The 25,695-nt window shown below is 50.5% G+C and overlaps 2 protein-coding genes across 10 annotated transcripts in view; one reads left to right on the top strand and one right to left on the bottom strand.

Annotated features, from left to right (window-relative positions):
* PSMG4 (proteasome assembly chaperone 4) overlaps nucleotides 1-7,197 on the top strand; it is a 9,386-nt gene extending 2,189 nt beyond the window's left edge. The window contains 4 exon segments of the mRNA XM_017497463.2: nucleotides 3,338-3,413; nucleotides 3,862-3,959; nucleotides 3,962-3,992; nucleotides 6,997-7,197. Of these exon segments, the coding sequence (XP_017352952.1) occupies nucleotides 3,338-3,413; nucleotides 3,862-3,959; nucleotides 3,962-3,992; nucleotides 6,997-7,118 (327 nt within the window). The 3' untranslated portion in view covers nucleotides 7,119-7,197.
* A 1,188-nt stretch (nucleotides 7,198-8,385) lies between these two features.
* Nucleotides 8,386-25,695, bottom strand: part of SLC22A23 (solute carrier family 22 member 23) — a 185,301-nt gene continuing 167,991 nt past the window's right edge. For 2 of the 9 annotated variants that reach the window (XM_037727455.1, XM_037727458.1), the window contains 4 exons: nucleotides 25,604-25,627; nucleotides 24,491-24,614; nucleotides 13,336-13,464; nucleotides 8,386-12,839 (listed from right to left, as the gene is read on the bottom strand). In XM_037727455.1, coding sequence (XP_037583383.1) covers nucleotides 12,482-12,839; nucleotides 13,336-13,464; nucleotides 24,491-24,614; nucleotides 25,604-25,627 — 635 coding nt within the window. In that variant the 3' untranslated portion in view covers nucleotides 8,386-12,481. The other 7 variants (XM_037727456.1, XM_037727457.1, XM_017497458.2 and 4 more) reach the window with 7 other exon arrangements.

Genomic DNA, 25,695 nt, shown 5'->3' with positions numbered 1-25,695 from the left:
TGCCTCCCAGGTTCAAGTAATTCTCCTGCCTCAGCCTCCCGAGTAGCTGGGATTACAGGCACGGGCCATCATGCTGGGCTAATTTTTGTATTTTTAGTAGAGCCAAGGTTTCACTCTGTTGGCCAGGCTGGTCTCGGAACTCCTGACCTCGTGACCCACCTGCCTTGGCCTCCCAAAGTGCTGGGATTACAGGCGTGAGCCACCGCTCCCAGCCTGAATTACATCTTAATTACATCTGCAGAGACCCTATTTCCAAACAAGGTCACATTCATAGGTACCCAGAGGTTAGCACTTCAGCATATTTTTTGCAGGGACACAATTCAGGCCACAACACTGCCTTGTAACCAGGGCAACAGAATGATATTTTTAAGACTGAAGTTGGATATTTTCATTTCTCTGCTCAAAATCTTTCATGAGGTGAACTCAGAGCACCCAAAGACTCCAGTGACCTTCGGGCTCTGTTACCTCTTAGAGCTCCTCCCTGCCCTCACACTCAGCAGTGCTGGTCTTCCCGCCTTGTTAGCTCCCTCTCTCAGCTATTGAGTGTTCCACGGTGAGGTTTCTCTGCTTGTCCAGGGTGAGTGTGTGTATCCCTAGCTTCTGATGCACTGCTCTCTATGGCCCAGTGGAATGAATGAGTGAGGCCCCCTTAGTGAGACTATTCTGAAGCTAGTCAGGCAGTGAAGACTGAGGATGCTGGGGGCAGGAAGTCATGGGCAAGCCCTTTAGTTGTGCCTGACAGTACCTGGAAAGGCCTCTGGAAGGAGATAGCATTTGAATTCTTTTCTTTCCTTATTTTAAAGAAACCTCTGTTGTTTTAAGCCATGTGGTTTGTGGCACTTCCTGGGTGTTTCCTATTTTTTTTTTTTTTTTAATTTTCTAGAGTGTCCTGGTGGTGGGCCTTTGAGCAGGTGGCAGTGCAGGAGGCCTGTGGGCACCGGGGTGATGGGTGGGGCCGTGTGCTCTGTGCTACCTCGCATTCTTTCTTTAATCCCAAGGCTTTAGTAATAGTGGGCAAGGCTTTGGGCACTGGTCAGATCTGGTGCCGCTTCCTTGTGCCCCTTTGTGCAGTGTTGGTTTGGGCTGGTAAGGTTGGAAGAAGTAGGCTCCTCTTGTGGGCGGCTTTGGTCACCCCACCACATGGTGGTCACAGCTCCCAGTGGGGTGTATTTTCTCATCTGGAAAGAGACCTTCCAGCAAGGCCAGGCAGGAAAAGGAACAGGGGACTGATTCAGTTATCTGACCTGTCAGAAGTCCAGCCCCACTCTTCACTGGCCACAGTGTGCCTGGAAGTTCTCACCAGGGGCAGAGGGCTGAGGCAGCTGGGGAAAAGAGGTGCAGGCCTTAGCCTAAGGCAGGAAGCACAAGCTTCCTGTGGCCTGTGGGCTGGCCCTTCATCTACTGTCCATGCAGGTAGAGTCTATGGAAGCTTTTGCACTTTGGTGGCAGGGCTGAGAAGTTCTAATAGAGACTTTGTAGCCCATAAAGCCTAAACTCCTTACTCTTTGGCCCCTCTCAGGAATTTTACCAGCCCACATGTGGAGATTGGCTCCAGATGATGTGTGAGGTCTCCTTCCTCCCGCTTCCCCAAACTCCTATGTGTGAGACTGTAGGGAACAGAAACCATGCAACCTGGAGCTGGCTGACCTTGGATTGAGCAGGGATTTTTGGTGCCCAGAGAGGCTGTAGGACTAGCGACACTCCATCTTCATCTGTCCCAACTATATCGACTAGTGACACTGAGTGAAGCTGGCCCGGGACCTGGGCCCCTGTCCGTTCCAGGATTCTTGGACCCCCAGCTGGTTTTAGGAGTGGAAGGTGGTGCTTCAGCTGCAGCAAAGCCTCTGGGTTTGCATCTGCTGTGAGACCGCAGTCCTGGTGTGATTTTGGAAATAATGAACTGTGAAGAAGGGTAACACGAAGTGGGGGGCTTTACATTTTACTTTTGGTGGAAAAGACCAGCCTGGGTAAGGTAGATTTTCTTTTTTTCTAGGAGGTTTAACTGTAAATACTATTACTGTGCAGCTAAATGTTGAACTTGAGGAATCTGTGTACAGCAGGCTCATTAAGATCATATTTTTTTATATCGTTTTCAGTGAAAAAGCATACAGTAAATGCTTTCATCCTTCTGTGTATTTTGATCTCTAGTCTTTTATACCCCTGAACAGAATCTGTCTTTCGTAAAGTGGCTTTGAGCCTTTAGGAGATGAGCAGTGCCTTTGGTCTGTGCCCTGCTGTACTGTCGGACACGCAGTAGGTGTTTGTTCAGTTCACTTGTCCCTACCAGGACAGTTGGGGTGGCAGGGGTACCAAACCGCAAAGTCTCTGTACCTCTAAAAATCTTGCCACTTTCCAAGATTCTCAGACCTCTGTATCCAGGCCGCTTATCCTAGAAATCTGCTGTTTTGATAAAAGCAATTTTGGCCATATTACCAATAAGTTTTTTTTTTTTTTTTTTTTTTAAGCTAGATCTTCTTTACTTTTTTTTTTTTCTTTTAATAAAAATGTAGAAACAGGGTCTCACTTTGTTGCCCAGGCTGGTCTCAAACTCCTGGTCTCAAGCAGTCCTGCCTCCACAGGCTCCCAAAGTGCTGGGATTATGGAACTAGCTAGACATTTTTAATGGTGAGAGATTACTCCCAAAGTAGTTGGGAGCAGGTTACCCCCGCACCTCCGAAGGGCCCATTGGTTGATGTGAGCATCACTGGTACTGCTCGTTTCACCTTATTGCTTCTTGTCTGAAATGCGGTTGGCCAAGCATATTCAGAAGTTGTTATTTTCCCTATTTGGATGCTGGTGGCTGGTGCCCTTTCTCAAAGTCATAGGGCACTTGCTGACCCAGAGGAGCCTGCAGGGGCTGGAGTGGCATGGTCCCTCATAGGCTGAGATGGGGAGATTAGGCATCCTGCCTCTGTGCTAGCTGCTGTGGGGCGCCAGGCACCAGGGCACAGGTGCCCAGACTGGGAGTCACTTCCTTCTTGCTATGGCCTTAATGATCTTGTTTGTTTCCTTTTTGGTTGTAACGCTGACCTTCATTCAGCATGCTGTGGAGTTTCAGACCCTAAAACGAGCCCTTCATGTGAAATTGGTCCTGAAACTTATTAACAGCACTGTGGTTCCATCTTCATCTGTCCCAACTGTGTCTACCTCGTATGTGACATGGGGTCTACCTACTTGGCTGTTGACGGATGCCACCCCCTCTTTCCCGTGGTACCTGTGTCTACCCTCTCAGAATCTGCCACTGCCGCCCTTGTGAAGAATCAGATGGCCCGACGCCAGAAGTGTTGCTGGCCTGTGGGAGCTGGAGAAGCTGCAGTGCCCTTTGTTTTTCTTTTAGGACTCCATCCCCGTGTCTACCTCTCTCCTTGGGGACACTTCCGACACGACCTCCACTGGCCTTGCCCAGCGCCTAGGTACGTACCCATGGCTGGTGCTGCAAGCCAGCCAGGTGGGAGCCCCACTCTAATGGAACCATGAGGCAAGTCCCTTTGGAAGTAAAGAATCTTTATGCTAAGAACAATCACCTCATTGCTGCTGGGAAGCTCAGACCTTTTCATGTTGTGCCTTCTTTAAGGGACACGTCTGTGCCCACCTGTCACCGCCACTGTCCCAGGGCTGGCCTGTCCCCAGAGGATGCCCACTTCGTCCTTGGCTGCGTCCTTGAGTCCACAAGCCGATTTCCCTTTCATAAGTGCATCATCTCCTCCTGGGAGAAGAGAGTGAGCAGTGCCCATTGCCCCTGTGCGCAGTGGCTCAAGGTGTAGCCTCCAGGGTCTTAGGAGGAGTCAGTGCAGCTGGTGGAGCAAGTGTCACCTCTGTGCAGGAAGGACTGTCCTTCACTCACAGTGTGATGCCCCTCAGGGCTGGGAGGGGAGACTGGCCTGGCCTGCAAGTGTGGTGTAGAGCGGGGATTAAGCAGAGACAATGAGGCTGAAGGCTCCGCCGCTCCCACACCCCAGCACATACTTCCTGTACATACCCAGGTGGGCCAGGTAAGGATGCTGTGTGTTCTGCGATGCGCAGCCCCAGTGCCTGTGGCTGGTGTGCACAGCATGTCTGTCTCCTGCCCAGGCCTGGCCATCTCCAGCATGCCCAGCTGCTTCTGCTGTGGAGTCAGTGACGGAGCCCCTCTGTGTCTTGGGCAGAGAAGGACCTGATCCCTGACAAGCCAGAACTTCTGTGTCAGTCACACTGAGGAGAATACACATGAACAGCATGGCATGTGGCCCCGGGGAGCGCTGGCCAGCGCCGGAAGGCAGGGAAGGGTGGAGCGTCCCCAGCAGGCTCAGGGCAGCGTGTGGAGAGGACGGAGGTCAGGGAGGACACAGGTCAGCATTTCAGGAACTCACAGTATCCTTTTTCACTCCCCTGGAGGTAGAGACTTGACTTGTAAGTTACTTTGGTAATTTTTAACTAGGAAGTAATTTAAAATTTACAGAAAAGTGACAAAGAAGATAGAATTCCTGCTTAGCTTTCGCCCGATTTCCCAATTGCCGTCATTCCCTCGTTGTGTTTACATCTTTTTTTTCTGAGCCACATGAAAGTAAAAGCCCCCTTTTGTGTCTGTGTTACCTTGTGTTTGTGAATATGTAAGGGGTAGCACACTTAGATGGAATAAGTTACTGTGTGGCCCTGGCTGGTGGGAGAAGGCTCAGGAAGGTATTCATATTTATACAGACAGAAAGCTGGGTGGGGTTGCAGAGAGACACTCCAGTAGAGAAGGTGCTGGGAGCTTGTCTGGCAGGCTGTAAATAACTTTTATATCAATAAGGTAAATTAGGCTCCAGAATATCTGTGAGATGGAGGCCTTGTATCTGTATGCAAAAAAGGGGTTCCCAGTATCTTGACGAGTCGAGTGTGCTGTGGCTTCCAGCATCTCTGAAGGGACTGGTGCTGCAGAGCTCAGACCAAGAAGGGGTTGTCCAGCAAAGTCCTGTGCTGTGCCAGTTGTCTGGAGCCTGGGCCTTGGCCCTAAAGTTGAAAATGCACTATAATGAAAAGGGAGCAGTGTCCCGAATCAGTATCTTACCTGGGAGATGAAAGCAAGTTCGGAAAGGGAAGGCCTGGGGGCTTCTGAGTAGCTCTGGAAGCATCGCAGGAGTTGGTGTGGCCAAGGGGACCCACCCTCCTATGGCTCTGGAGGGCACAGCTTGGGTCTGAGGGGGATGATGCCTCCACACACAGCTTTGTTTCCTGGAAGTCCTGTCTCTGCAGTTGGAGCAATTGGAATCTCAGGGGACCCCCTTGGGGTAGAGGGGATCTTCCTGCCCCGGGGAGAGGGCAGGGTGTGACTTATAGACTCCTCCTGGCCAGCCTTGGCGAGCCCCCGCTTCCTACCACATTGCCTACCTTCAGATCACCCTCTACAACAGTGGCCCCAGCCTGCCTAATGGAGCTAGGAAAGGGTGGGGCTGGTCCCCACAGGGCTGAGCAGATAACTGGGCACAGCTCTCTGCCTGTGGAGCACACTGCACCCAGCACAGTGGTGGGAGGCTCTGTGCTAAGTACTGTAAGCTGTTCTTTAACACCAGCTCTTGGAATAACCGAACAGCTGCCTTTCTCCACACACATTCCTTTTTTTTAATAAGAAAAACCGCTTTACTGAGATGTAAACACATGCCATACAATTCAGCAGCTGTCCTCAGGCAGAGGGTGGGCTCACCACCTTCTCATTTTCTCATAGGTGCATTGGCTGCCCTGTAAGGACAGCCAGTTAAGTAATACCCAAGATCCTTTGAGCCCTAAAAATCATAAGGCCTTGTACAGCAGAAAAACAGGCCTTTGGGGTCTTGGGCTCTCTCCTTCCTCAATTTACAAACAAAGCTGGAAGAGGTGTCTAGGCCATGACGAGGCCTGTGCCCGCGCCTGCACCCCTGAGCGACACCGCCTCTCAGGGTTCTTCGTGGGACTGTAGCTCAGACAGCAGCAACTGAAAGGACAGAACTGCCTGTATGAGATCCTGTGACATGTGTTCTAAATTGGCCTTTAGTAATGGTGCCGGTGGCCTGGTGTCCCTCAGCCTCACCACACCACCTTTCTGCCTTTTGGTGATGAGGCTAAGTACCTGGTTACCATATGCAGAGATGGGGACAGGTCAGTGCCTCTCCAGGGGTGAGTAGATCCTGCACTGGCCCTGGGTGTGGGTGTGGGGGAGGCTGAGGGAGGAGGCCCCTCAGTGGGGCAGGCAGCATTGAACTGCCTTAGCCTTCCCGCCCACATGTTTTCAGGGTATCAGCTTTTAGATTCTGGGCATGTGACTCTGCTTGATTTTTGCATTTGGCCCAATGTGCACCTCAGCTATTTTTTATTGATTCTGTGGAAAGGGGCCAAAACTTACATTCACTAGAAAATTACATGTGTGTCCATATGCCTATCTATATATACACACACACATGAATATCTATGTGTATATACACATACATGCAAATGCATGGAAATGTAGAATTACCATTGGGAGAGAAGTGGAACTGGTTAGGGGTGGGGTGGTGCTGAAGGAGAACTTTAATTTTTTATTTTAAATACTTTATTTTGTGTGTTTTTAAAAAATTAAGAAAAAATGAGAACACCAAAAACCCGTCTGTGTAGAGCTGAGGTTCTTAAGCAGTGCAGGGCACCTGCAGGGCCTGTTCCCGAAGACAGCTGGTCCCACATCCTGGCTTTCTGGTTCAGGAGGGCTGGGTGGGGTTCAGGAGGGCTGGGTGGGGCTCAGGAGGGCTGGGTGGGGTCCAGGAGCTGCCTCTCGAACAAGTCCCAGGGAGGCTGCTGAGGTGGGGCCTGCCCTTCAGAACCCCGGGTCAGGCGCAGAGACTGGGAGAGGCCTGAGCGACTCGTCTACATTTGCAGCGCCTGTCTGAAGAGCATCGTGGAGATTGGAGCTTTCTTCTCGCCCTCCAACCCCATCCTCTTTCCGAGCATTGCCTAGCTGCATGTGGGTGTGAGGAACATGGGCCTGCAGTGTTTCAAGAGTGGCTATACCAATGTGTTTTCTCTTTTTAGCAAGGAAGACCAACAAACAGGTGTTTGTCAGCTATAACCTTCAAAACACAGACAGTAACTTCGCATTACTTGTAGAAAACAGGATCAAGGAAGAGATGGAGGCTTTCCCCGAAAAGTTCTAGCTGAGTGGCAGCAGTGAGAATTTGTAACTTATGTACAATGTACATGTAAATAAATGGATTGAATTTTGATTTGTCATCAGGCTGCTTTCCCATTTTGTTTTTAAGGGGTTAATCTTTTGAGCTTCCTTCTCAGCAGTGTGTGGGCCAAAAGGCGTATACTGAGCCACCTGGGGAAGGTGAGGCAGAGTGGGAGGTACACACGTCCTCATTTGGGTCTGAGTGCTAGAGGTATGAAATGGGATTTTTGTTGGGATTGAAGGCTGTAATCTAATAATCTAAAAGAGTTTCAATCAGACNAGAATTAAAGTGCTTTATAAATATGCTTTAGCTTTGTGTGTGCATTCCCCAGAATTCTGCCTTGTGAACGGATGCATTGATCTCTTCATTGCAGTGACCCCTCCCCAGGGCACTTCTCTTCTTGCTGTTTTCTCCCTAAACCCTTCCTCTGGGGACTCCTTTTTTGCTGTGTTCCCTTTTGGGCCTACATTTGAGCACCTCCCTGTGTTGCCCCATTACTACATTTGTGGTCTGGTGAAGTCTGACTTCTCTAGGCTCTGTCTCCTCATCTATGAAGTGGGAGTAATCCCCACATTGCTCAATTCTTGTTAAGATTAAATAGGTAGGTAGAAATGCTTTGCAAACTATGGCAGTTAGATGTCAATTATGGTTTTATCCCCTTTTTATGGATTCATAGGCTTCGGGTCCATCTTGCTCTTCCTGTCATTTCATCGTCTTCCCTTCTTCCCTCTCTTCTATCCCCAATCCAGAGTACCTCAGGCACCTGCTTTGGTCATTTGTACTCCTTAGCCTTTAATCTTTAATCCTACCACTTGAAGTAGGTTCCAGTCTTGGCCCTTCTCCAGAGGTTCAGATGGTCTGGGGCCCAGGCTTTGGCAGGATTGAAAGCTTCCCTGGTGCCTCTGCGCAGGCAAGGTTGAGGACCACTGGCAAAGAAATTCCTAACTTTGGGGTCCATCTGAACCCTTTTGTTCAGAGGCAGATGGTTCAGGACCCTGTAACATGTTTCATCCAGAGGGAGAGTCTTGCACTGAGCCAGCGGCAGGCAAATAGAGGTGGTGACCCTGGCCAGGATGGAAAGGCGCTTCAGAGGAGTAAGTCTGTGGTTCTGGGCGCTTCTCTCCTTTGCAGACTTTCCGTGCTAACCTCAAGGCCTTGGCCAGCCTCATCGCAGCTTGCAAACCTGAGTGGACACCTCTCTGGGAATATAATAGTAAGTGACACAAAATCAGTGCTATGGAGAGAAGAGTTTGGTATAAATACTTTATTAAAGAAATATTGTCATTTTTGTTAAAAAATACTACATTAGAGAAGAGAGTTTTGGGTTACCAGTCTTTCCTCACAGAATCACAGTGTAAGATACTCATTCTTGAGACGTCTCTAGGAACCTTCAGACCACGGATCAGCAGAACATAAATGAACAAGGGAAGAAAATTCCTCTTAATTTTACTGATGGCCCCCATCTCTCAGGTGGTCTGAGAGTGGCACTCGGTAAACAGTGTGTGTTTAATCCAGCCTCTGCCTCTGCCTACCTTTAAGACCAGGACTCGAAGCAGAGTGAGCCGCCTCCCTCCACCCACCTCGGGGCGAGTGAAGACACAGCTTACAGAGGCGTTAAAAGTAGTGATGCAGTGAGGTCTGAATGAACACGGAGGACTTTATTACTCATCAGTGGTAGTGAAATGCCCTTCGTTGGATACCATCAGGTGAGGTAGGGAAGACATTCCAGAGGAAATCTGTTAATGGGGCAACATTTTTATTTCTGTACATTTACATACAAATTTTCCCCAAAGGTACAACAGATGCGACACCATGCAGACACGCAGCTGTGAAGGACAGTTCAGAACTCAGTGTAAGCTTGTGCTATGAACCAGCACCTTCAGAGAATCCCCACCCACACGTACAGAAACACAGTTACTATGTTACAACCTCAGGACAGGGAGGGAAGTGTTGGCAGCTAGACAGGACACACCATGCTGCTTTTCCAAAACACACAGGGCACATGGAAGTGAGGCGGTGCCTTCCAGACAAGAGGACAGTGGGAGTGTGGGCCTCCCCGCACGTGCGGCACTTGGGCCGGGCGATGTGATGTCACAGGCTCACTTATGGCACGCACAGTTCGGGATTGCTCCTTTGGCTCTAGGAAGTGGTGGTGTCTTGAGTGCGATACTTCCCTTCCCTTAGGAGGTTTGTTTTTGTTTTTTTTCTGTTCTGTAGCCAAACCATCTTACCAGCCCGTCCAGATGCAGGTGATCTTACTGTCAGTAAACAAAAACATTTAACCCTTTTTCCTGTTTGTCTTGGGTGGTAATAATTAGAGTATTTGATAAGAGTTTGACTTCAGGAAAAGAAGTGAAGAAATGTTCAGCTCCATGTCAGGTGTTCACAATTGTGCATAACTTTTATTGAAAGGCTGACAGGTAGGCTGGTAGAAGGCAGGGGTGTGTGGAGGAGAGTAGCAGGGGGTGGGAGGGCCAAATTGAAACACTGGGTGCCTGAGAAGGGTCTCTCTATTAGCCAGGAAGGGAACAGGACTGAGGGGCTCAAGCGTGACAGACTGCTGGGAAGCAGGCGGCTGTAGCAGCCTCCCCTGCAGAGCCCGGTGGCCTAGACGCGTGTCAGGCCTGGGTGGGCCCTGCCGCCTTGCTCACTTGGTACCAGATTTCCTGGGGCTGTGCCCACAAAGAAGTGTTGCTGCTCTGGTAACATTTCATAAAGGTGTTCCTCGGCAGCCTCAGATATCCCTAGGCTGAAGCTGCAACAGAACAGGCACCCAGCCTCCTCCCGAGGCTGCACTGGGAGGAGAGCTGTGGGACTGCCTTGCCGTCTTGAGAGACGTAACCCGCTGACCGTCGGCAAGTCAGCCTCACACCCGCTGGACTCTGGTCCCAAGAGCCCAGGCCTAAAGCTAGCCTCTTTTCCAGTCACTGATGGATTAATCCTGATGGCTGAAGTGCTGAGTACTGTCTTCGTTGGACCTTCGTTGGAGGTTTTTTATTGTCATTTGAGGTGGAGATCAGAGACCACGACCGGAAGAGTAGAGTGCTGTACCTTGCCACCACCTTCCTAGAGACTTCTGGCAGCACTCTCCCGCTTCAGTTTCTAAAAAAACTATTCGCATGACCAGTATGCGACTGCTTGCAACTTCCATCACTTAGCAAGTCCTTCCACAGTACAGCAAGTGGACTGCAGGGTGGCCTGGTGCTGAGGGCGATGGGTGCAGACGTACACACGTCCAGGTGCAGGCTTGGGGGCCTCGCGGGACCCTTCCCACCTTCCCTGCTTCCCCAACTGCCTACTGGCCTGGCTGCTGGACAGGTCCTATTCTGTGCATAATGGGATTTGTTGACAGGTAGCTTTGTAGCAAGTACTCCAAAAAAGGTAAAAGGAATTTCACAGATTTGGCACGCAAAGCCTGCACAGATCTAAAGAAAGGCCTTTGTATAGGTGAATGCAAACTAACGTTGAAACATGGAAATGTGACTTTAAAAAAGAGGGAAGGTGAGGAGGAGCTGGACGTGGAGAAAGGGGAGGTGGGGAGAGGCCGGCCAGACAGCCCCCTTCCTGGGCGTCTCAAGACCCCAGGTGTTGGTGTGGCCCAGCCACTGGAAACACGTGGCCGTGAGTCTGCTTGCCTCTTGCTGTGTCTTTACATATCACTAGGCTCCTACTGATGTGCGGACCGGATGTGGAGACACGGGTGGAGACAGCAAGAAGCAGGCCAGGTGGAAAGCTGGAGGGGAGAAAGTCAACCCCTTTTCTGCCCTGTGAATTTTAGCAACTGTCGGAAGTCAGTTCATTGTCTCACCTAGGCCTGAGACCACAATTTCCCTGGATGGACACAGCCCACGGCAAAGACATACTTTGAGAAGGGGTGAATTGAACAATTCCAGTAAGAAGCCAGGCTGTCCAGAAAAGCTGGTGCCCAAGTTGCTGTAAAGTGGTGCCTGCCTTTACCAAGGAGGCTGTCTCTTAGCGGCCCTGGGTGTCCTGCAGGATTCCTCTGAAAATGCCAAGAGGAAACCTTCACTTTCTGGGGCGAAACGAGGAACACAAAGAAACCCTTGGAGATCGCGGCAGGGGCAGCGTTGAGCTTTGGTGAGTTATTGCTTTCTCTCAATTTGTATTGGTGCCTTTGAGAGGCTGGAGGTCATTTGTACTCACCTATGAGGATTCAATCTTGGCTCCCTGCCCGAATTCCTGCCTCTGTGCTGAGCGAATGACTAAAAGCAGGAAGCCGGCCCAGGAAGGCAGGCGTGAGGGGGCCCAGCTCCTGCAGGTTCTTCCTGGAGTGATGTCTGAGGTGACGGCCATCTAAGCTGGTGATCTTCGTGGTGTGTGCTCGAGGTGTGGGTGATGGGTGTGTGTGGGAGGGCAGCCCCGCTTCTGTGGATTTGCCTCCACCATCTTTTTGAGTTATTTTTCTACTGTTTGTAGCTTTGAAAGGAGCCATGTTTTCAAGTAGTGCTGGCACAAGGGCTGGCTGTGCACGAGCGCTGTTCTGCTGGAGCCAGTCTGGGAGAGGAGGAATAAAAACGAGCACAGCTCAGGCCTCGACGCATCTGTTAGCTGTGTACTCACAAACCTGTGGCGATGTGACTGCTGCTCGGTTAAGATTTCTGGTGAAATGTTTAAGCTTTTTCTCCAAGAGCTTTCAGCATCAAGTACAAAAGGATGATCCTGAAGGAAAGGTGAAGCTGGTTTTAATGGTGTCTGGGGGCTGTTTTCTCCTGCACATGGAACAGAAGCTCTTACCTTACAAACAGAAAGGGAAAAAGGACCTTAAAAAACCATCACAGACTCTCTAGCAAAAGCCTAATTCATGTACATTTCACTCTGTCTAAAATGCAGTCCTGGAAACGCTCCACGGTCATGTCCTGCTTCTGCACACAGGCAGGCGGCGTGGGGGGTTCCTGATGGCCGAGGTAACATCTGGCTCCTGGGTGCTGCCAGGAGCTGCGTCCCATCTCTGGAGAGGGGCGGGCCACGGCCGTGATCACTGTAGCATCTTCCCAGAGTGCCTGTGTCTCGCTGCCGAAGGAGGTGATGCCACCTGTGATCAGTGAGAGGGAGAGGGAATAAAGTGCTTCTTGTAAAAATGACCAAAATAAATACAAACATTTAATGGCAGAAAAGAAAGTCTTGGAAGGGTTATTTCCAAAGAGTTTGTCTCCTCCGACCTGTGCTCCTTGGACTTTTGGAAAGACAGGATTTCCCCACACCACTTGAGGGGCTCAGCTTGGGTGGGGCAGCTTTCCCACCCCTGGCCACGTGTTCGGTCCCCGGTCTGTAAACCTGTGTCCAAGCTGCCCCAGATCCTTGAGCCCCAGGTTCTGCAGGCCCGGCTACATGGCCTTCATGCCATTGGCTGTGGCACCCTCGGGCAGCGTGTCCCCTGCGGCTGCGGCGTCGTGGAGGCCCGAGTAGTCCTTGAGCTCGGCATTGGTGAGCAGCAGTGGCTGCTCCCCCTTCTTGTGCGGCAGCAGCGGCTGGCGTGTGTAGTGCTCCCCATTGGAAATGTTCTCAGGCAGGTTCTGGTCCCTGCTCTCGGGCAGCAGGAGGATGCAGATGATACAGATGAGCGTGCAGCAGGCAAAGATGATGTGGTGCAGGAAGTAGCCTTTCTGGTTGTGCAGCTCGATGATGGGTGCCGTCAGCATGCCGAAGCCTGCGCTGGCCAGCACCAGCCCCAGGCCGCCGCATCTGCAGGGGGAGGGAAGCACAGGATGAGCCACTTCAGCTCAGCAGCAGGATCCCGGGAAAGCTCGAGGTGGACTGGGGAGCCGCCTCTATAGGGGCCCTGCTGCCCTGGGCACTGCCCAGTGTACCCCGACCTTGGACATCCCACACCACCTGCACCCCAGCTGTGTCTGTCCAGGGCCACTCCAGGTCAGTGACTTGTTTTTCCTCATCAATTTGAAAATATTTACTTAATTTATCTTTTTAGTTTTTTATACTCTTTGGGATTAAGTAAATTTGAGAAATCTGTAATCTATTTTTTTTTTCCTATTTTTATTGTTTTTTCAGGGCTGGGGGACCATGAGAACTTGCCTTAATATACAAGGAAAACCAAAATATAATTAAATTATGCCATTTCCCCAAGGCATGGTGGATTACCAAGGGTTAAAGAGGGTACTAAGGACATATCAGCAAGGACAGAGATTTTCTCTTTGTCATAACTGGAGAGATTGCAAGATACCTTAAAACAGTGATGTCTTCACTGAGTTGATGTCCCACGTGTCTCCTAAAATTGCTCTGTGAACCACCAGTGGACACTGTCCCATCTCTGAGGATTGTGCCTGAAGGGTCCCTCAAATGAAGCTGTGCACTGACAGAGAGGGACTCACTGCAGCTCTGAGCTCAGGACAACCAAAACCCAGAAGGCTAGCCATTGATTTCCACTCCCTGCCTTGTGTGGGAGCGGCCGAGTCCAAAGATTAGTAGACACAATACCTACAAAACCCCTATCCCTTAAATCTCTCTACTTTGATCTAAAAACACATTACTGGAACTGAGGTGTTCTCTGGCCCCTAAGAAAGCAGTGCTGTGCCAGGCTGCAGTGGGACCATGGTGCTCGGGTAACAGGCCAGGGCAGAGAAGGCTGCCTGGTCCCCAGTTCTGGGGCCTCACTGAAGGGGGCAGGCAGAGGTGGCCTTGTCTCAAGGAAGTGGGATTGGAGTTGTCTGCCTATCTCCAGAGCAGCGGGCAGAGTGGACCTTTGGTTTGGGGAAGAGCTTTCTAATGGTGCTGCTCAAGAGTTAGGCACCCCCCTGGAGTGAAAAGACCTTTGTCTTTGGAGCTGCTGCGCCTGAGTGGGCTGAAAGGGAGGTCCCTACAGCAGGTAGGAGGCAGGTATGTGACTCCAGGTCTTGACTAGTCTGTGGTTCTCTTGGTTGGCATTATAAGTGGCTCCTAATTCACCAAGACTGTCCTACAAGGTTACAAGATACAACGTCAACATACAAAAGTCAATTACATGTCTACATGCTAGCCACAAAACACCCAAAAACGAAGTCAAGAAAATTCCATCCACAGCCGGGTGTGGTGACTGATGCCTGTAATCCCAGCACTTTGGGAGACTGCGGCAGGTGGATCACAAGGTCAGGAAATCGAGACCATCCTCGCCAACATGCTGAAACCCATCTCTACTAAAAATACAAAAATTAGCTGGGCATGGTGGTGTGTGCCTGTAATCCCAGCTGCTCGAGAGGCTGAGGCAGGAGAATCATTGAACCTGGGAGGCAGAGGTTGCAGTCAGCTGAAATCGTGCCACTACACTCTAGCCTGGGCAACAGAGTGAGACTCCATTAAAAAAAAAATAAAAAAATCAATTCACAATAATATCCAATGAATAAAATGTTTAGAAATAACAAATGGAATGCAAGACCATATGCTGAAAAAGTTTACTGCTGAGAGAAAATTAAAAAGATGAAAATAGAGTGATATTCCATGTTCATGAATTGGAAGACTCAATACTGTAAAGGGGGTAAATTCTTCTATAGATTCAACATAATCCCTATCAAAAGTCCAGCTTTTTTTTTTTTGAGAAAACAGCCGATCCTGAAATTTATGTGGAAACGCAAAGGACTGAGAGTAGCCAAAAACAGTTTTGGTAAAGAACAAAGTTGGAAGGCTTGCCTTCCCAATTTCAAACTATAAAGCCATACTACTTAAGGCAGGTTGCTATTGGTGTATAGATCAATCAGTGGAACAGAATGGGGAGCTCAGAAACTAACCTTCATATTTATGGTCAACTGACTGTGGACAGAGGCAAATCCAGCAAGGGGGAAGGGATAGTTTTTCAGCAGGTGGTGCTGGGACAACAGGATATTCACATGCAAAAGAACGATGTTGGACCCTTCACATCATGCAAAAAAATGAACTCAAAATGGATCATAGAATCTAAGTGCCTAGACTCAGCTCAAACTATAATGCTACTAGAAGAAAACAAGAGAAAAGTATTGTGACCTTGGGTTAGGCAAAGATTTCTTACACGTGACATCAAAAGAAGGATCCATAAAAGAAAAAGCTGGCCTGGTGGCTCACGCCTGTAATCCCAGCGCTTTGGGAGGCTGAGGTGGGCAGATCACAAGGTCAAGAGATGGAGACCATTCTGGCCAGGATGGTGAAATCCCCTCTACTAAAAATTCAAAAATTAGCTGAGTGTGGTGGCACACGCCTATTGTCCCAGCTACCCTGGTGGCTGAGGCAGGAAAATCTCTTGAACCCAGGAGGTGGAGGTTGCAGTGAGCTGAGATACTGCACTCCAGCCTGGTGACAGAGTGAGACTTTGTCTCAAAAAAAAGAAAAAAAGAAAAAGCTGATCAGTTGGACTTCCTTAGGATTAAAAACTACCCTTCAATAGATACATGTTTAAGAAAAAGACCGTAGACTGAGAGAAACTATTTGTGAAGCATATATCAGATAAAGGACTTGTAACTGGAATATATAAAGAATTCTTACAACTCAAAAAGAAGACAGATAATCCAGTAAAAAGATGGGCAGGCCAGACATGGTGGCTCATGCTTGTAATCCCAGCACTTTGGGAGGCCAAGGCGGGAGGATCACTTGAGGCCAGGCATTTGAGACCAGCCTAGGCAATAAAACGTCATCTCTATTAAAAAAAATAGACAAAAGATTTGAGCAGACATTTCTCCAAGGAAACTATACAAACTGTACATCCAAGAAGACACAAGAAGATGTGCTGCATCATTAGTCATCAGAAAAACACAGATCAAAACCACAGTAAGACACCACTTCACACCTGCTAGCATGACTAACAAAAAAGACAGCTAACAAAGACTGTAATAAATAAGACATGTGGCAAGGATGTAGAAAAACTGGAACCCTTGTTCACTGCTGGCAGGAATCAAAATAGTGCAGCTGGCTGGGCCTGATGGCCCACGCATGTGATCCCAGCAATTTGGGAGGCTTAGATGGGAGATCACTTGAGGCCAGAAGGCTGAAGCTGCACTGAGCCACAGTTGTGCCACCGCCCTCCAGCCTGGGCAACAGAGTGAGGCCTTGTCTCAAAATCAATAAAACAGTGTAGCCACTTTGGAAAACAAGGTTGGCAGTTTCTTTTTCTTTTCTTTTTTTTTTTTTTAGGGAGAGAGCAAATAAAAGAAAAAGAAAGAAAGAGAGAAAGAAAGAGGAAGAGAAAGAGGGAGAGAGAACGGGAGTCTTGCTTTATTGCCCAGGCTAGAATGCAGTCTAAAAATGGGTACTGAAAACCTCTTTTATGCCAATAATTGTGCTTAACAATGGAGACAGGAAGGAATAAGGGAGGAAAATAACAAACTTAAAAAGTTAAGCTTTTGTATGATCCTGCAATTCTACTCCTATGAAACACGTGAAAACATAATTCTATATAAAACTTACAGGCAAATGTTTACTGCAGCCTTACTCATCATAGCCCAAACTTGGAAATACCAAATGCCCATCAACTAGTGAATGGATAAACAAAATGCAGCCTGTCATATAAAATGGAATATTAGTCAGCCATAAAAAGGAATGAAGTCCTGATGCTACCACATGGACTTAAAAACATAATGCTAAGTGATTGTATGAATCAGTTTACTGTATATGAAAAGTCAAAAAGGCTGGGCGCAGTGGCTCATGCCTGTAATCCCTTTGAGAGGATTATAGCACTTTGGGAGGCTGAGGCAGGTGGATCACAAGGTCAGGAGTTCCAGACCAGCCTGGTCAACATGGTGAAACCCCACCTCTACGAAAAATACAAAAAATCAGCTGGGCGTAGTGGTGCATGCCTGTAATCCCAGCTACTCGGGAGGCTGAGGCAGGAGAATCACATGAACCTGGGAGGTGGAGGTTGCAGTGAGCTGAGATCACGATACTGTACTTCAGCCTGGGTGACAGAGTGAGGCCCCGTCTCACAATCAATCAGTCAATCAATGGCAAATGTGTAGACGCAGAAAGTAGATTCGTGGTAGCCTGGGGCTGGAGTAGGGATCACTTCAGAGGAGGAGAAGGGGATTTGGGGAGAAAGAAATGTTCTGTAACTGCATTGTGGCAGTGGTTGCATAGCTATGTGAGTTTACTAAAAGTTATTGAATTATTTACTTAAAATGGATGAATTTTTTGGTCCGTAAATTTTGCTTCAAAAAAAAGCTATTCTTTTGCTTTTTCAAAAAAATAAAACTGTTCCTGCTGTGGGGGCTGGTACAAACCTCCAAAGCTTTTAGTTCTGGGTAGCCGCCAGGCCTTGCCTCTTCTTTCCAGGAGCTCAGAGGCCGGCCATGACTCCCGTTTCCACTGCTACCTCTGGCCAGGGTCTCTGCTGCACTCTGCCTGCTGTGGCGCTGAGCAGCCTGTCCCTTGTGCTGGGGTCTTCGCAGGCTTGGCTGCTCAGGATGAGGAGTGCATCCCTGCCTTTGGGACCTGCTGCCTGCTCCCACAGACCCTTTCAGGTTGTCCTGGGGTTGACATGGGGGGACGTGAATGGAGGAGGCTTGGGCAGGGGTGACCCGGGCAGGGAGGATGGGAGTTCCAGGGTTCCCAGGTGGCCCTCTTAAACCAGACATACACAGGTCTATGCTAATAACCCCAGGAAGAACTGCAGATTCAGAACCTTTTCCTCAGAACGCAGTGGAAGAGTGGTGATTGTGTGTGTGTGTGCGTGTGCGTGTGTGTTTTGGGGGGGTGGGGGATGATGAGTGATCTTCCACCACCTTTTGTCCTGTTTTATAACAAAGGAATAGATGGCACATCTCCCTCCCTTCTTTCCCTCTAATGTAGAAATGGCTGCCTCTCTGTAGGTTTGCAGTCTACCCATCTGCATTCACAATGGGCCTAGGGCTGGGGGGCACAGGGGCAGCCTTGCCAGGCCTGCAGCTCTAACGGGCAAAGAGTCACGGGATTTTTCCCTTTCCCAGCTCCTTCCTGTCCAGCCCGTCCTGGGTCTGCTCCTCCCTGGCGCATCTTCTGCACCCCCTGGACTTTGTTTCCTCACTGTTGCCAAACCGATTTTCCTAGAACAGAGCTAATCATGTCACCTGGCTGCTCAAAGTCCTCCAATGCCTCCCTCCGCCCTGCAAGGTGATGGACAGGTCCCAGGGGTGCCACTTCTTCCTCCTGTCTTCTCCCTTTCAGTCCCAATACTCATGGCCTGGGGGTCCCTCAGCTCTGTCTGGGGCTCACTCAGTGAGGTTCACCCATGGGGGCTCAGCCGAGCTCCCACAGGTTAGCTGGGTTGGGCGCTGTCTGTGCGCTTCTGGAAGAAGGAGATGTGCCTTTCGGTACAGGGGTTCATTAACGTTTGTTCCATTAGATGACTGTCAAGACCAGAGCATCAGCCATTAGCCTCCAGAATTGAGTACAAAGGAACAGCCCAAAAGTGAACTACGGAACAGACTTTTGCTGCCACACAGGTGTAAGTGCCGTGACTGGAAGCACACGTTCTGGAGCCCATGAGCCTGCTAGAATCCTGGCCCCCCTGCCCACCAGCTTCACCTCGTCAAGCCCCAGTCAGCGTCTATAAATGGGGATGAGAAAAGCTCCAATGTTCAAGTGCGGTGGGGCTTAAAGCACAAATGTGACTGGCATGGGGACAGGAAGATCCCGGATTGGTTCTAGGGACCATGGTATTCAGTGAGTGCCAGGGAGGGGCCACCCAAGTCCTCCAGGGTCTAGGGGGCAGCAAGGAGTGGGAGGAACAGGAGCTGAAGAGGCAGGCGAAGAGGACGAGCCTCTCCCATGGACCTAATGCCTCCAAGAATGACATGGAGTCCTAAAAGTAGGCAGAGGGGGCTGTGCCATTGGGGCCTTTCTCCTCCACCCTGGCCTCCCCCTGAGCGAGGCACCAAGCCCTGCAAACACTGCCTCAACCTGTTTCACACCTGCCCACCCTCACCCTTTCAGGGACCTCTGTTCCTGCTCCCCAAGCCCTGGCATCCTACCCCGCCTCCTCTGCCACTGTGCACTTGCTGCATGCGCATTCCCTCTAGAGCGCTATTCGCGGGGCTCTGGTCCACACCCTGGGAGTCCCCAGTCCCAGCCACCCCTCAGTCCAGGCTGAGCAGGCTCTCCTGGGTGCTCCCCTGCATCCTCAGGACACTTGTGTCGCCCAAAGACACATTCATGTTGCGTGTCTGTGTGTCTCTAAGAGACATGAGACATTTCCAGGGCAGGACCAGGCTCCACTCAGAGTGCTGTCCCCAGAAGCTGCCCGGCCACGGAGACCTGGCTGGCACCTGGGCGTCTACTCAGCGCTATAGTCGGATTTCTAGACTGGCCCCAGTGATTCCCACCCTCATGCCTTGAGTGTGCACTGGGCCTCAAGGTACAAGGTACAGATAACTTACTTTTTAGCAATAAAGTACAGCCAGGATAGAGATGTTCCTCCACAATGAGGTTCCAAAAAGGACTCTAGCAGACTCTTGCTGGCTTTGACAAAGCGAGCTGCCTTGTGATTGTGGTCCCTGTGGCCAATGGCCAGCGAGGAGCTTAGGTTCCCAGCCCCACAGCCTGCAGGGAAACAGATTCTACCAGTGCCTGACTTGGTTTAGTGGTGGACCCTACCCACTGATGGCAGCCTGTGAGGGACCTGAAGCAGAGGACCCAGCCAGGCCATGCCCAGACTCTAGAAGCCGTGAGATAGTAGCTGCATGCTGCTTCAGGCCCCTGTGTTTTGGGGTGATTGGTGATGCAGCAATAGAAAACCAAGATACTTGGTGAGTGACAGATTCCCAGCCTTAGCCACAGAGGGAGACTGACAGCCGTCTCTCATGCAGACTGTTACGGGCATCAGCATGTCATACTAGAAAGCCCTTCCTGGGGAAAGGCTGAAGAGTTGCAGGAATAGCCACACCACTGTGCTGCTGGGCCTCAAGGGGATATGGATGAGAAAGGGCAAGACTGTGGGGATGTCTCCCAGATACTCACATTCTTCTCGGGCAGAGGGTCCTAGACCACCATTCAAAGACACTCTGCATCTTTCAGTATGTGTTCATGTGCCTGTCACCTTACTAGTCTCTGAGCCCTTCAAGGGCAAGAATTATTTTCTAGGACGTCAACAGGCACATGTTGTTTGTGTTTAATGAATACCAGATGCTCACGGATCACACTGGCTTCCTGGGTAGGAAGGTCAGCTCACCCAGATGAATGGGACAGGTTAAATATAGATGACCACTGCAATGAGCAGTAAGAGCAAATCCTTCTGTAAGATGAAGACTGAACACTTAAAATAGCCAATTAAGTCTTTCTGTTCGACCTGGCTCTTTCAGGAAGCCACAGGGCATATCAGATGCTAGGGATAATGGACCTGATTTTGACGGGGACATCATTTTCTCGGAAACCTCTGAGATTTCTGTCTGACCTTCCTGGCACTGACAAGCAGTGAACGGACTCCCCTTGCTCATCTGGGAGTCACGTACAGGAGGGCAGAGTGCAGACCCCCAGGAGGGGTGGGCATGGGGCTGCCATTAAAGGGCAAACAGCACGGGGCAAAAGCCTCGTGTGGTGCCAGGTGAACCACATCATACTGATCTATCTTGTTAATTGTGCCAAATTAAACATATTTAATTTGTAGATCATTAAAAAATGCCTACATATATGTGGCTATATAATATGCAACACATGTACACATGCATATATAATGCGGAATATATCTTTTTATTTTTTTCTACAGAAGCAACTCTCTTGTTTTCTATCAAAGATTCCTTGACATTATTCAGTAATATTAGGAAAATTTTGGCAGAAGTTGGTACGCCATTTTTGGCTTTGTTTTTCTTTCTCTCCTGAAATCTCAGATTAGAGAAAGAGATTGTTACGTCCTTTGTTTTAAGGTGTTGGGTTCATTTCCTGCCCCTGAAAATGTGGGCTCTGCCTGTGCCTTTTCTGCTTTTCTCTGGGTTGTCACTAGAGGGCAGTATACGTCCGTGTTTACAAGTCAGAGCTTCCTGACTTGCGGACGGCATGCGCTGCCTCCTTGTGCTTTAGGAGAATAAAATTGTAATATCCATGGGATATCATTATTTTACTAGCAACAGGATCTAAATAAGGTAGAAAGATTGCTATTCAGACCGACTTATTAGAAATGGCAAACTTCATGAATTAAGGATTCCAAAATCAAATTTCTGATAGCCATGTGAACGTGACCATCTCTCACTGCAACACCAGAGACGAGCCTCCCATTCCACCTCCCTTTTTATATTACTTACTGTATTTTAATTATATTACTTGACTAAGTTTCTGTGAAGTTGAGGATGAGCAAATATTTCTACCATTTTTTACAGAAATAAATGTAACTGCTGAAGATACCCAGCGAAGAATAATAGGAAGGGCCCGTGCTGAGCCAGGCCCTTTGCACGTGGTTTCTCTCCGTTCTCCACCCCCGCCTAACAAGGTGCCTTAATCAGTTTTGTTTTGAGACAAGGACATGAAAACCAGCCGAGGGACCCACCCGAGGCCTCGCAGGGAGGTGGCCTCAGGATCACGGGCAGCTCGTCCGGCTCCTTCTCAGGCTCTGAGCCACATCCTCAGCACGGTCCCCTCATCCTGCCAGGCTCCTCAGCACTTGCACGTCACAGGCGCTGCTGGCATGGGATGCCTGTTGCCTTCCTGTCTGTCACTCACTACTTGTTTTCAGATGTCAGACATTTTTAAGACATAAGTTTTTAAAGACGTTGAACAGACTCCGATGCTCCCTTAACCCCTCGGTGCCAATTCTGGAGGCAGCATTAGAGCAGAGGACAGATGTCAGGGAGGCGTTGGTCAGGGAAGGTCTCAGGGAGGCCCATCCGACTTATGACCTAGAAAGGGCTGGGGTCGCCGGTGTGGGCAGAGCAGGAGAGGGTAGGCAGGCGTCATGATCTCCAGTGCCTGACTCCTCTCTCAACTGGACCCCTGCGCGAGGGCAAGGGAAGCCTCGCAGCCCACCTGCAGCACCCCGATGGACAGTGGATAGAAAAGATCAGCCCAGCACAGCCAGCAGCTGCTTCCAGATCCACCCAGGACCCCAGGCCACTTCCACCTATGTCAAGCTGGGAGAGGCGCGAGGTCAGATACAGGGTTCCTCCTATCCCGCCTGCAAAGTCACCCAACTCCCAATGTCTTCCAAGTGAATCTGATGAGCTGTGCACTGGCTGATGAGAAACATACCCGGCCCGGGCCTGAGCGGGGAGCTGGTTCTCTGTCAGCATGAGGTCTGGACAGGAGCTCAAGAAGCAATAGTTTACTTGGCCTCTATTATCCTTGGGGCAACAGATTTCTGCAAGCCTTTGTTGCTTTTTGTTGTGGAACAAGTATGAAAAGTATAAAAGCATTTTTTGAACTTTTTGCAGAAAATTTCATATCCTCGTATTGGTTTCTGGGCAGTCCATCCTGGCCCCTTACCCTTTGCTGCCAGAAGGCTTATCTGTAATATAGTGTCACAGGGAAAGGCTAGTTCTGTGCTAAGAAAGATGGAGCTCATGGGCCCCAGGCCATCCATCCCAGCTCATCTTGAATTTCTGTCAAGTGGGGGGATGGGAGGGGAGTCCACTTCCATCCCAGGGCCTCCACGGGAACTGTTCCTGAGTGCATTTGCAAGAAAGGGCTGTGGCCTCCTGATGGCAAGGGCGAGAAGGGCTCCTAGAGAGAAGAGGGATTTGTCAGGAACGCTAGACATTCTCCCAGCCTGGCCCAGGGACCCCCTTTGGACTCAATTTCCTTTCATCCTCTGCAGGCACAAAAACATCACCAAGGGTCACATACTTTTTCTAGTTTGTCATCTTGGCAAGCTGAATCTGAGAACGTGTTTGTTGAATTTCTATCCCCAAATCTTTCCTGGTTTGCATTAAACAGGAAAAGGATACAGTATTTCCCGCAGCCTGGCTTGCCAAGCCAAATCTAACAGAGAATAACGAACCCTACCAACTGCCAGAGTTAAGGGGTACCCACTAGGCCCCCAAAAGATGCATAATCAGGCAAAGGCTGCAGGAGGCCAGCTGGAAACCCAGAATGTCTGACTGTGGCTTCTGCTCTATTGAGAGACTTGCCTTGGCTGTTATCTTTGATAAAGGAGGGACATTTAAGTAGGAGAAGGGAGACGGAGTGAGCCGGCCGTCTGCCTGAGGTGTCTTGCAACTCCAAACACTAAATAAGCTCCTGGCTCATCTCTCCCCCGTGACTTATGCAGAAGGGAGAGACAGGAGAGGCTACTTGGCGCTTAATCATACAATACCTTGGCATTTCTGCCCAGGTACCCAGTAGCTGTCAGGCTGGGCCTGTATGATACAGATCCAAGAGGATGAATCAGAGTGCGGATGTGAAGATACTGGTGTCAGCATGGCTACCGGAAACGTGGGAAGGAAGAAAGTCCACGGACCTGCCTACTTGCTCCCTGAGCCTTCCCCAGAGGGGCTGAGATAATTCGCCTCCACATAGCCCACCTTGGACTGGAGCGCCCCCTCCTGGACTTTCCCAAGGGTGTGACCATGCGGGCACCTGGGCTTAGTTCACGGCTGCACTACCGCCTTCCTCTCCAGTTCTGTTCTAGGAAGGCACACACATGAGAAATGCTGACGATACTCCTGTAAGAAGTGCAGTGTGGTGTAACTCAAGCTCCTCAGTAAGTCACAAACAGTTTAGGAAGTTAACTGTGGCTGAGTGATGCCCTTTTAGTGGAGGCATGCCTGCTTATTACGCTGTAAGCATGGCAACTGTCAGTGGTGTGTAGCACCCATGAACCACCACCCAGGGACAGAGACGGCGCCAGGAAGGGGCCAGCCTCACTTTCCGAACTAAAACCACAGTGGCTGAGCGCAGGTCAGTCACACCGTTGGGAAGGATGAAAGGCCCACGGACCCCACGAGGCTGGGCTGCGCTCTTATGCTTTCTGGGCCTAGTTCTTGGCACGCAGTGGGCTCTCCATCATGTTTCTTAAATGAGTCCATGACTCACTTGCTGGGCTTTCTCTCTTTGGGTTCATGACATCAACTTCCCAGGTCAGTAAAAAAATAAGGCTCTTTCTACTTTTTAAAACATTTTGAAATAGCTGAGCCGTGAAGTCTCTCAGCAGAGCTGGCAGCACAGGGTCCAGTGGAAGTGCGGACGTGTGACCGGCTGAAGTCCCCCCTTGCCGGTCACTGACGTGTTTCCTGGGCCCAGAGTAGCTCCCTGTCCCCACTTCCTCCTGCTGCTTTCTGGACAGGACCCCAGGAGCAGGTTCTCTCCTGACTCTCGGGAGCCTCAGGGTTGGGCACAACCAACACCTGAGCTGTGAACCACGAAGCCAACGTGCCCAGAGCCAGTGACGGAGCTGATGCTGGTTAATCCCACACCACCCTGGAGCCAGGGACTCATCTTTGAGTCCCGAGAAGCCGGCATCCCCTGGGGTGTCTCCCATTACGCACCTTATCACCGTGGGGGTGATCTCCGCACAGAAGAACACGCTGAGGCTCCCCACTGCATGGGAGGCAAACATGCCCACGATGGAAAACGCGATGGAGAATTTGTCCTTGACGCTGTCACTCATCCCTGGCAGATCAGAAGAAGGGGATGGTGAGGGAAGAGAGGAAGCCAGGCAAGGGCAGGAGGGAGGCCCGGGGCTGCACGGCATGGCTCCTCCCCTCTGCCCAGCGTGAGGCAAGGATGGGTGTGCACTTCCCTCTGGGGACCAAGCAGCACCTCCAGGACTAGAAGCCCAGAGCCCCTGAAGTGAGTTCTGGGGGCTCCTGTTAGTCTCTGTGTGTCAGGCATGCTGGAGCTCATGGCGGCCTCTACTGGAATTCCTCAGCCCGGAGCTATGCCTGGTGGGAGGGCAGGCTGGTATGTCCCTGGTGCCACACCAGTGTCCCTCTGACCTGGTCTACGTTTGCTCCAGAAAGGGCCCTGCTCTCCACAGAGCCCGCACTGCCTCAGGTCTGATGTCCCAACGTGTGGGACAGGGTAGCTGAGTCAGTGTTGATTTAAGGACACAAACATTCAAGCCACAGAATTGATCGACCCGGAGGGAAAGTGTTCAACCCATCAAAGCCCTCGGAAATGGCGCCAGAGACCAACCTCGCACCAGGACAGTGTCTGGCACCGTGCATGGGCATGCTGTCAGGCCACACGGCTGGGGCTCAGCTTAGCTCCCACAGGGCTGCAGAGAGGGCAAGTGCTCCCCAGGGACACGGCGAGGGCTGGGGCAGGCCAGGCGGGTGCAGCAGCAGCTTCGAGGTGCAGGCCAGTACTCTGCTGTCCCCATGGCTGGAGGGCAGCAAGCTTACATGAGTCAAAGGGGGGGCATCGGCTTCCCCTGGCAGCACAGACAGCCGGGCCCCAGCACTCCTGGGCGCTCTCACCCCACCCAGATGCTGTCCACAAGACAAAGCATGTTGGCACCAGGCCAGGGCCTGTGCCGAGCCAGGTGGCAGGGGAAGGGGCGGGGGCATGCGTGCCAAGCAGCACAGAAACAGGGAAGCACCAGTCGCTCTTTCTAGAGGCAAGAGGGAGAATACAAATGTATCCGTATAGTGTCCAACCTACGGCCAACTTCAGCTGCAGTTCTTGGAGGGCAAGGGGGAGAAAGAGAGGAAATGGAAACCACAGGTCCGTGAGTCTTCCAGAAAACGCC

This window comes from Cebus imitator, unplaced genomic scaffold (genome assembly GCF_001604975.1).
Source record: "Cebus imitator isolate Cc_AM_T3 unplaced genomic scaffold, Cebus_imitator-1.0 Scaffold231, whole genome shotgun sequence".
In the NCBI taxonomy this organism is placed as follows: domain Eukaryota; kingdom Metazoa; phylum Chordata; class Mammalia; order Primates; family Cebidae; genus Cebus; species Cebus imitator.
Note: the sequence above shows the minus strand (reverse complement) of the source record. Positions and strands in the feature narration are given on the sequence as shown.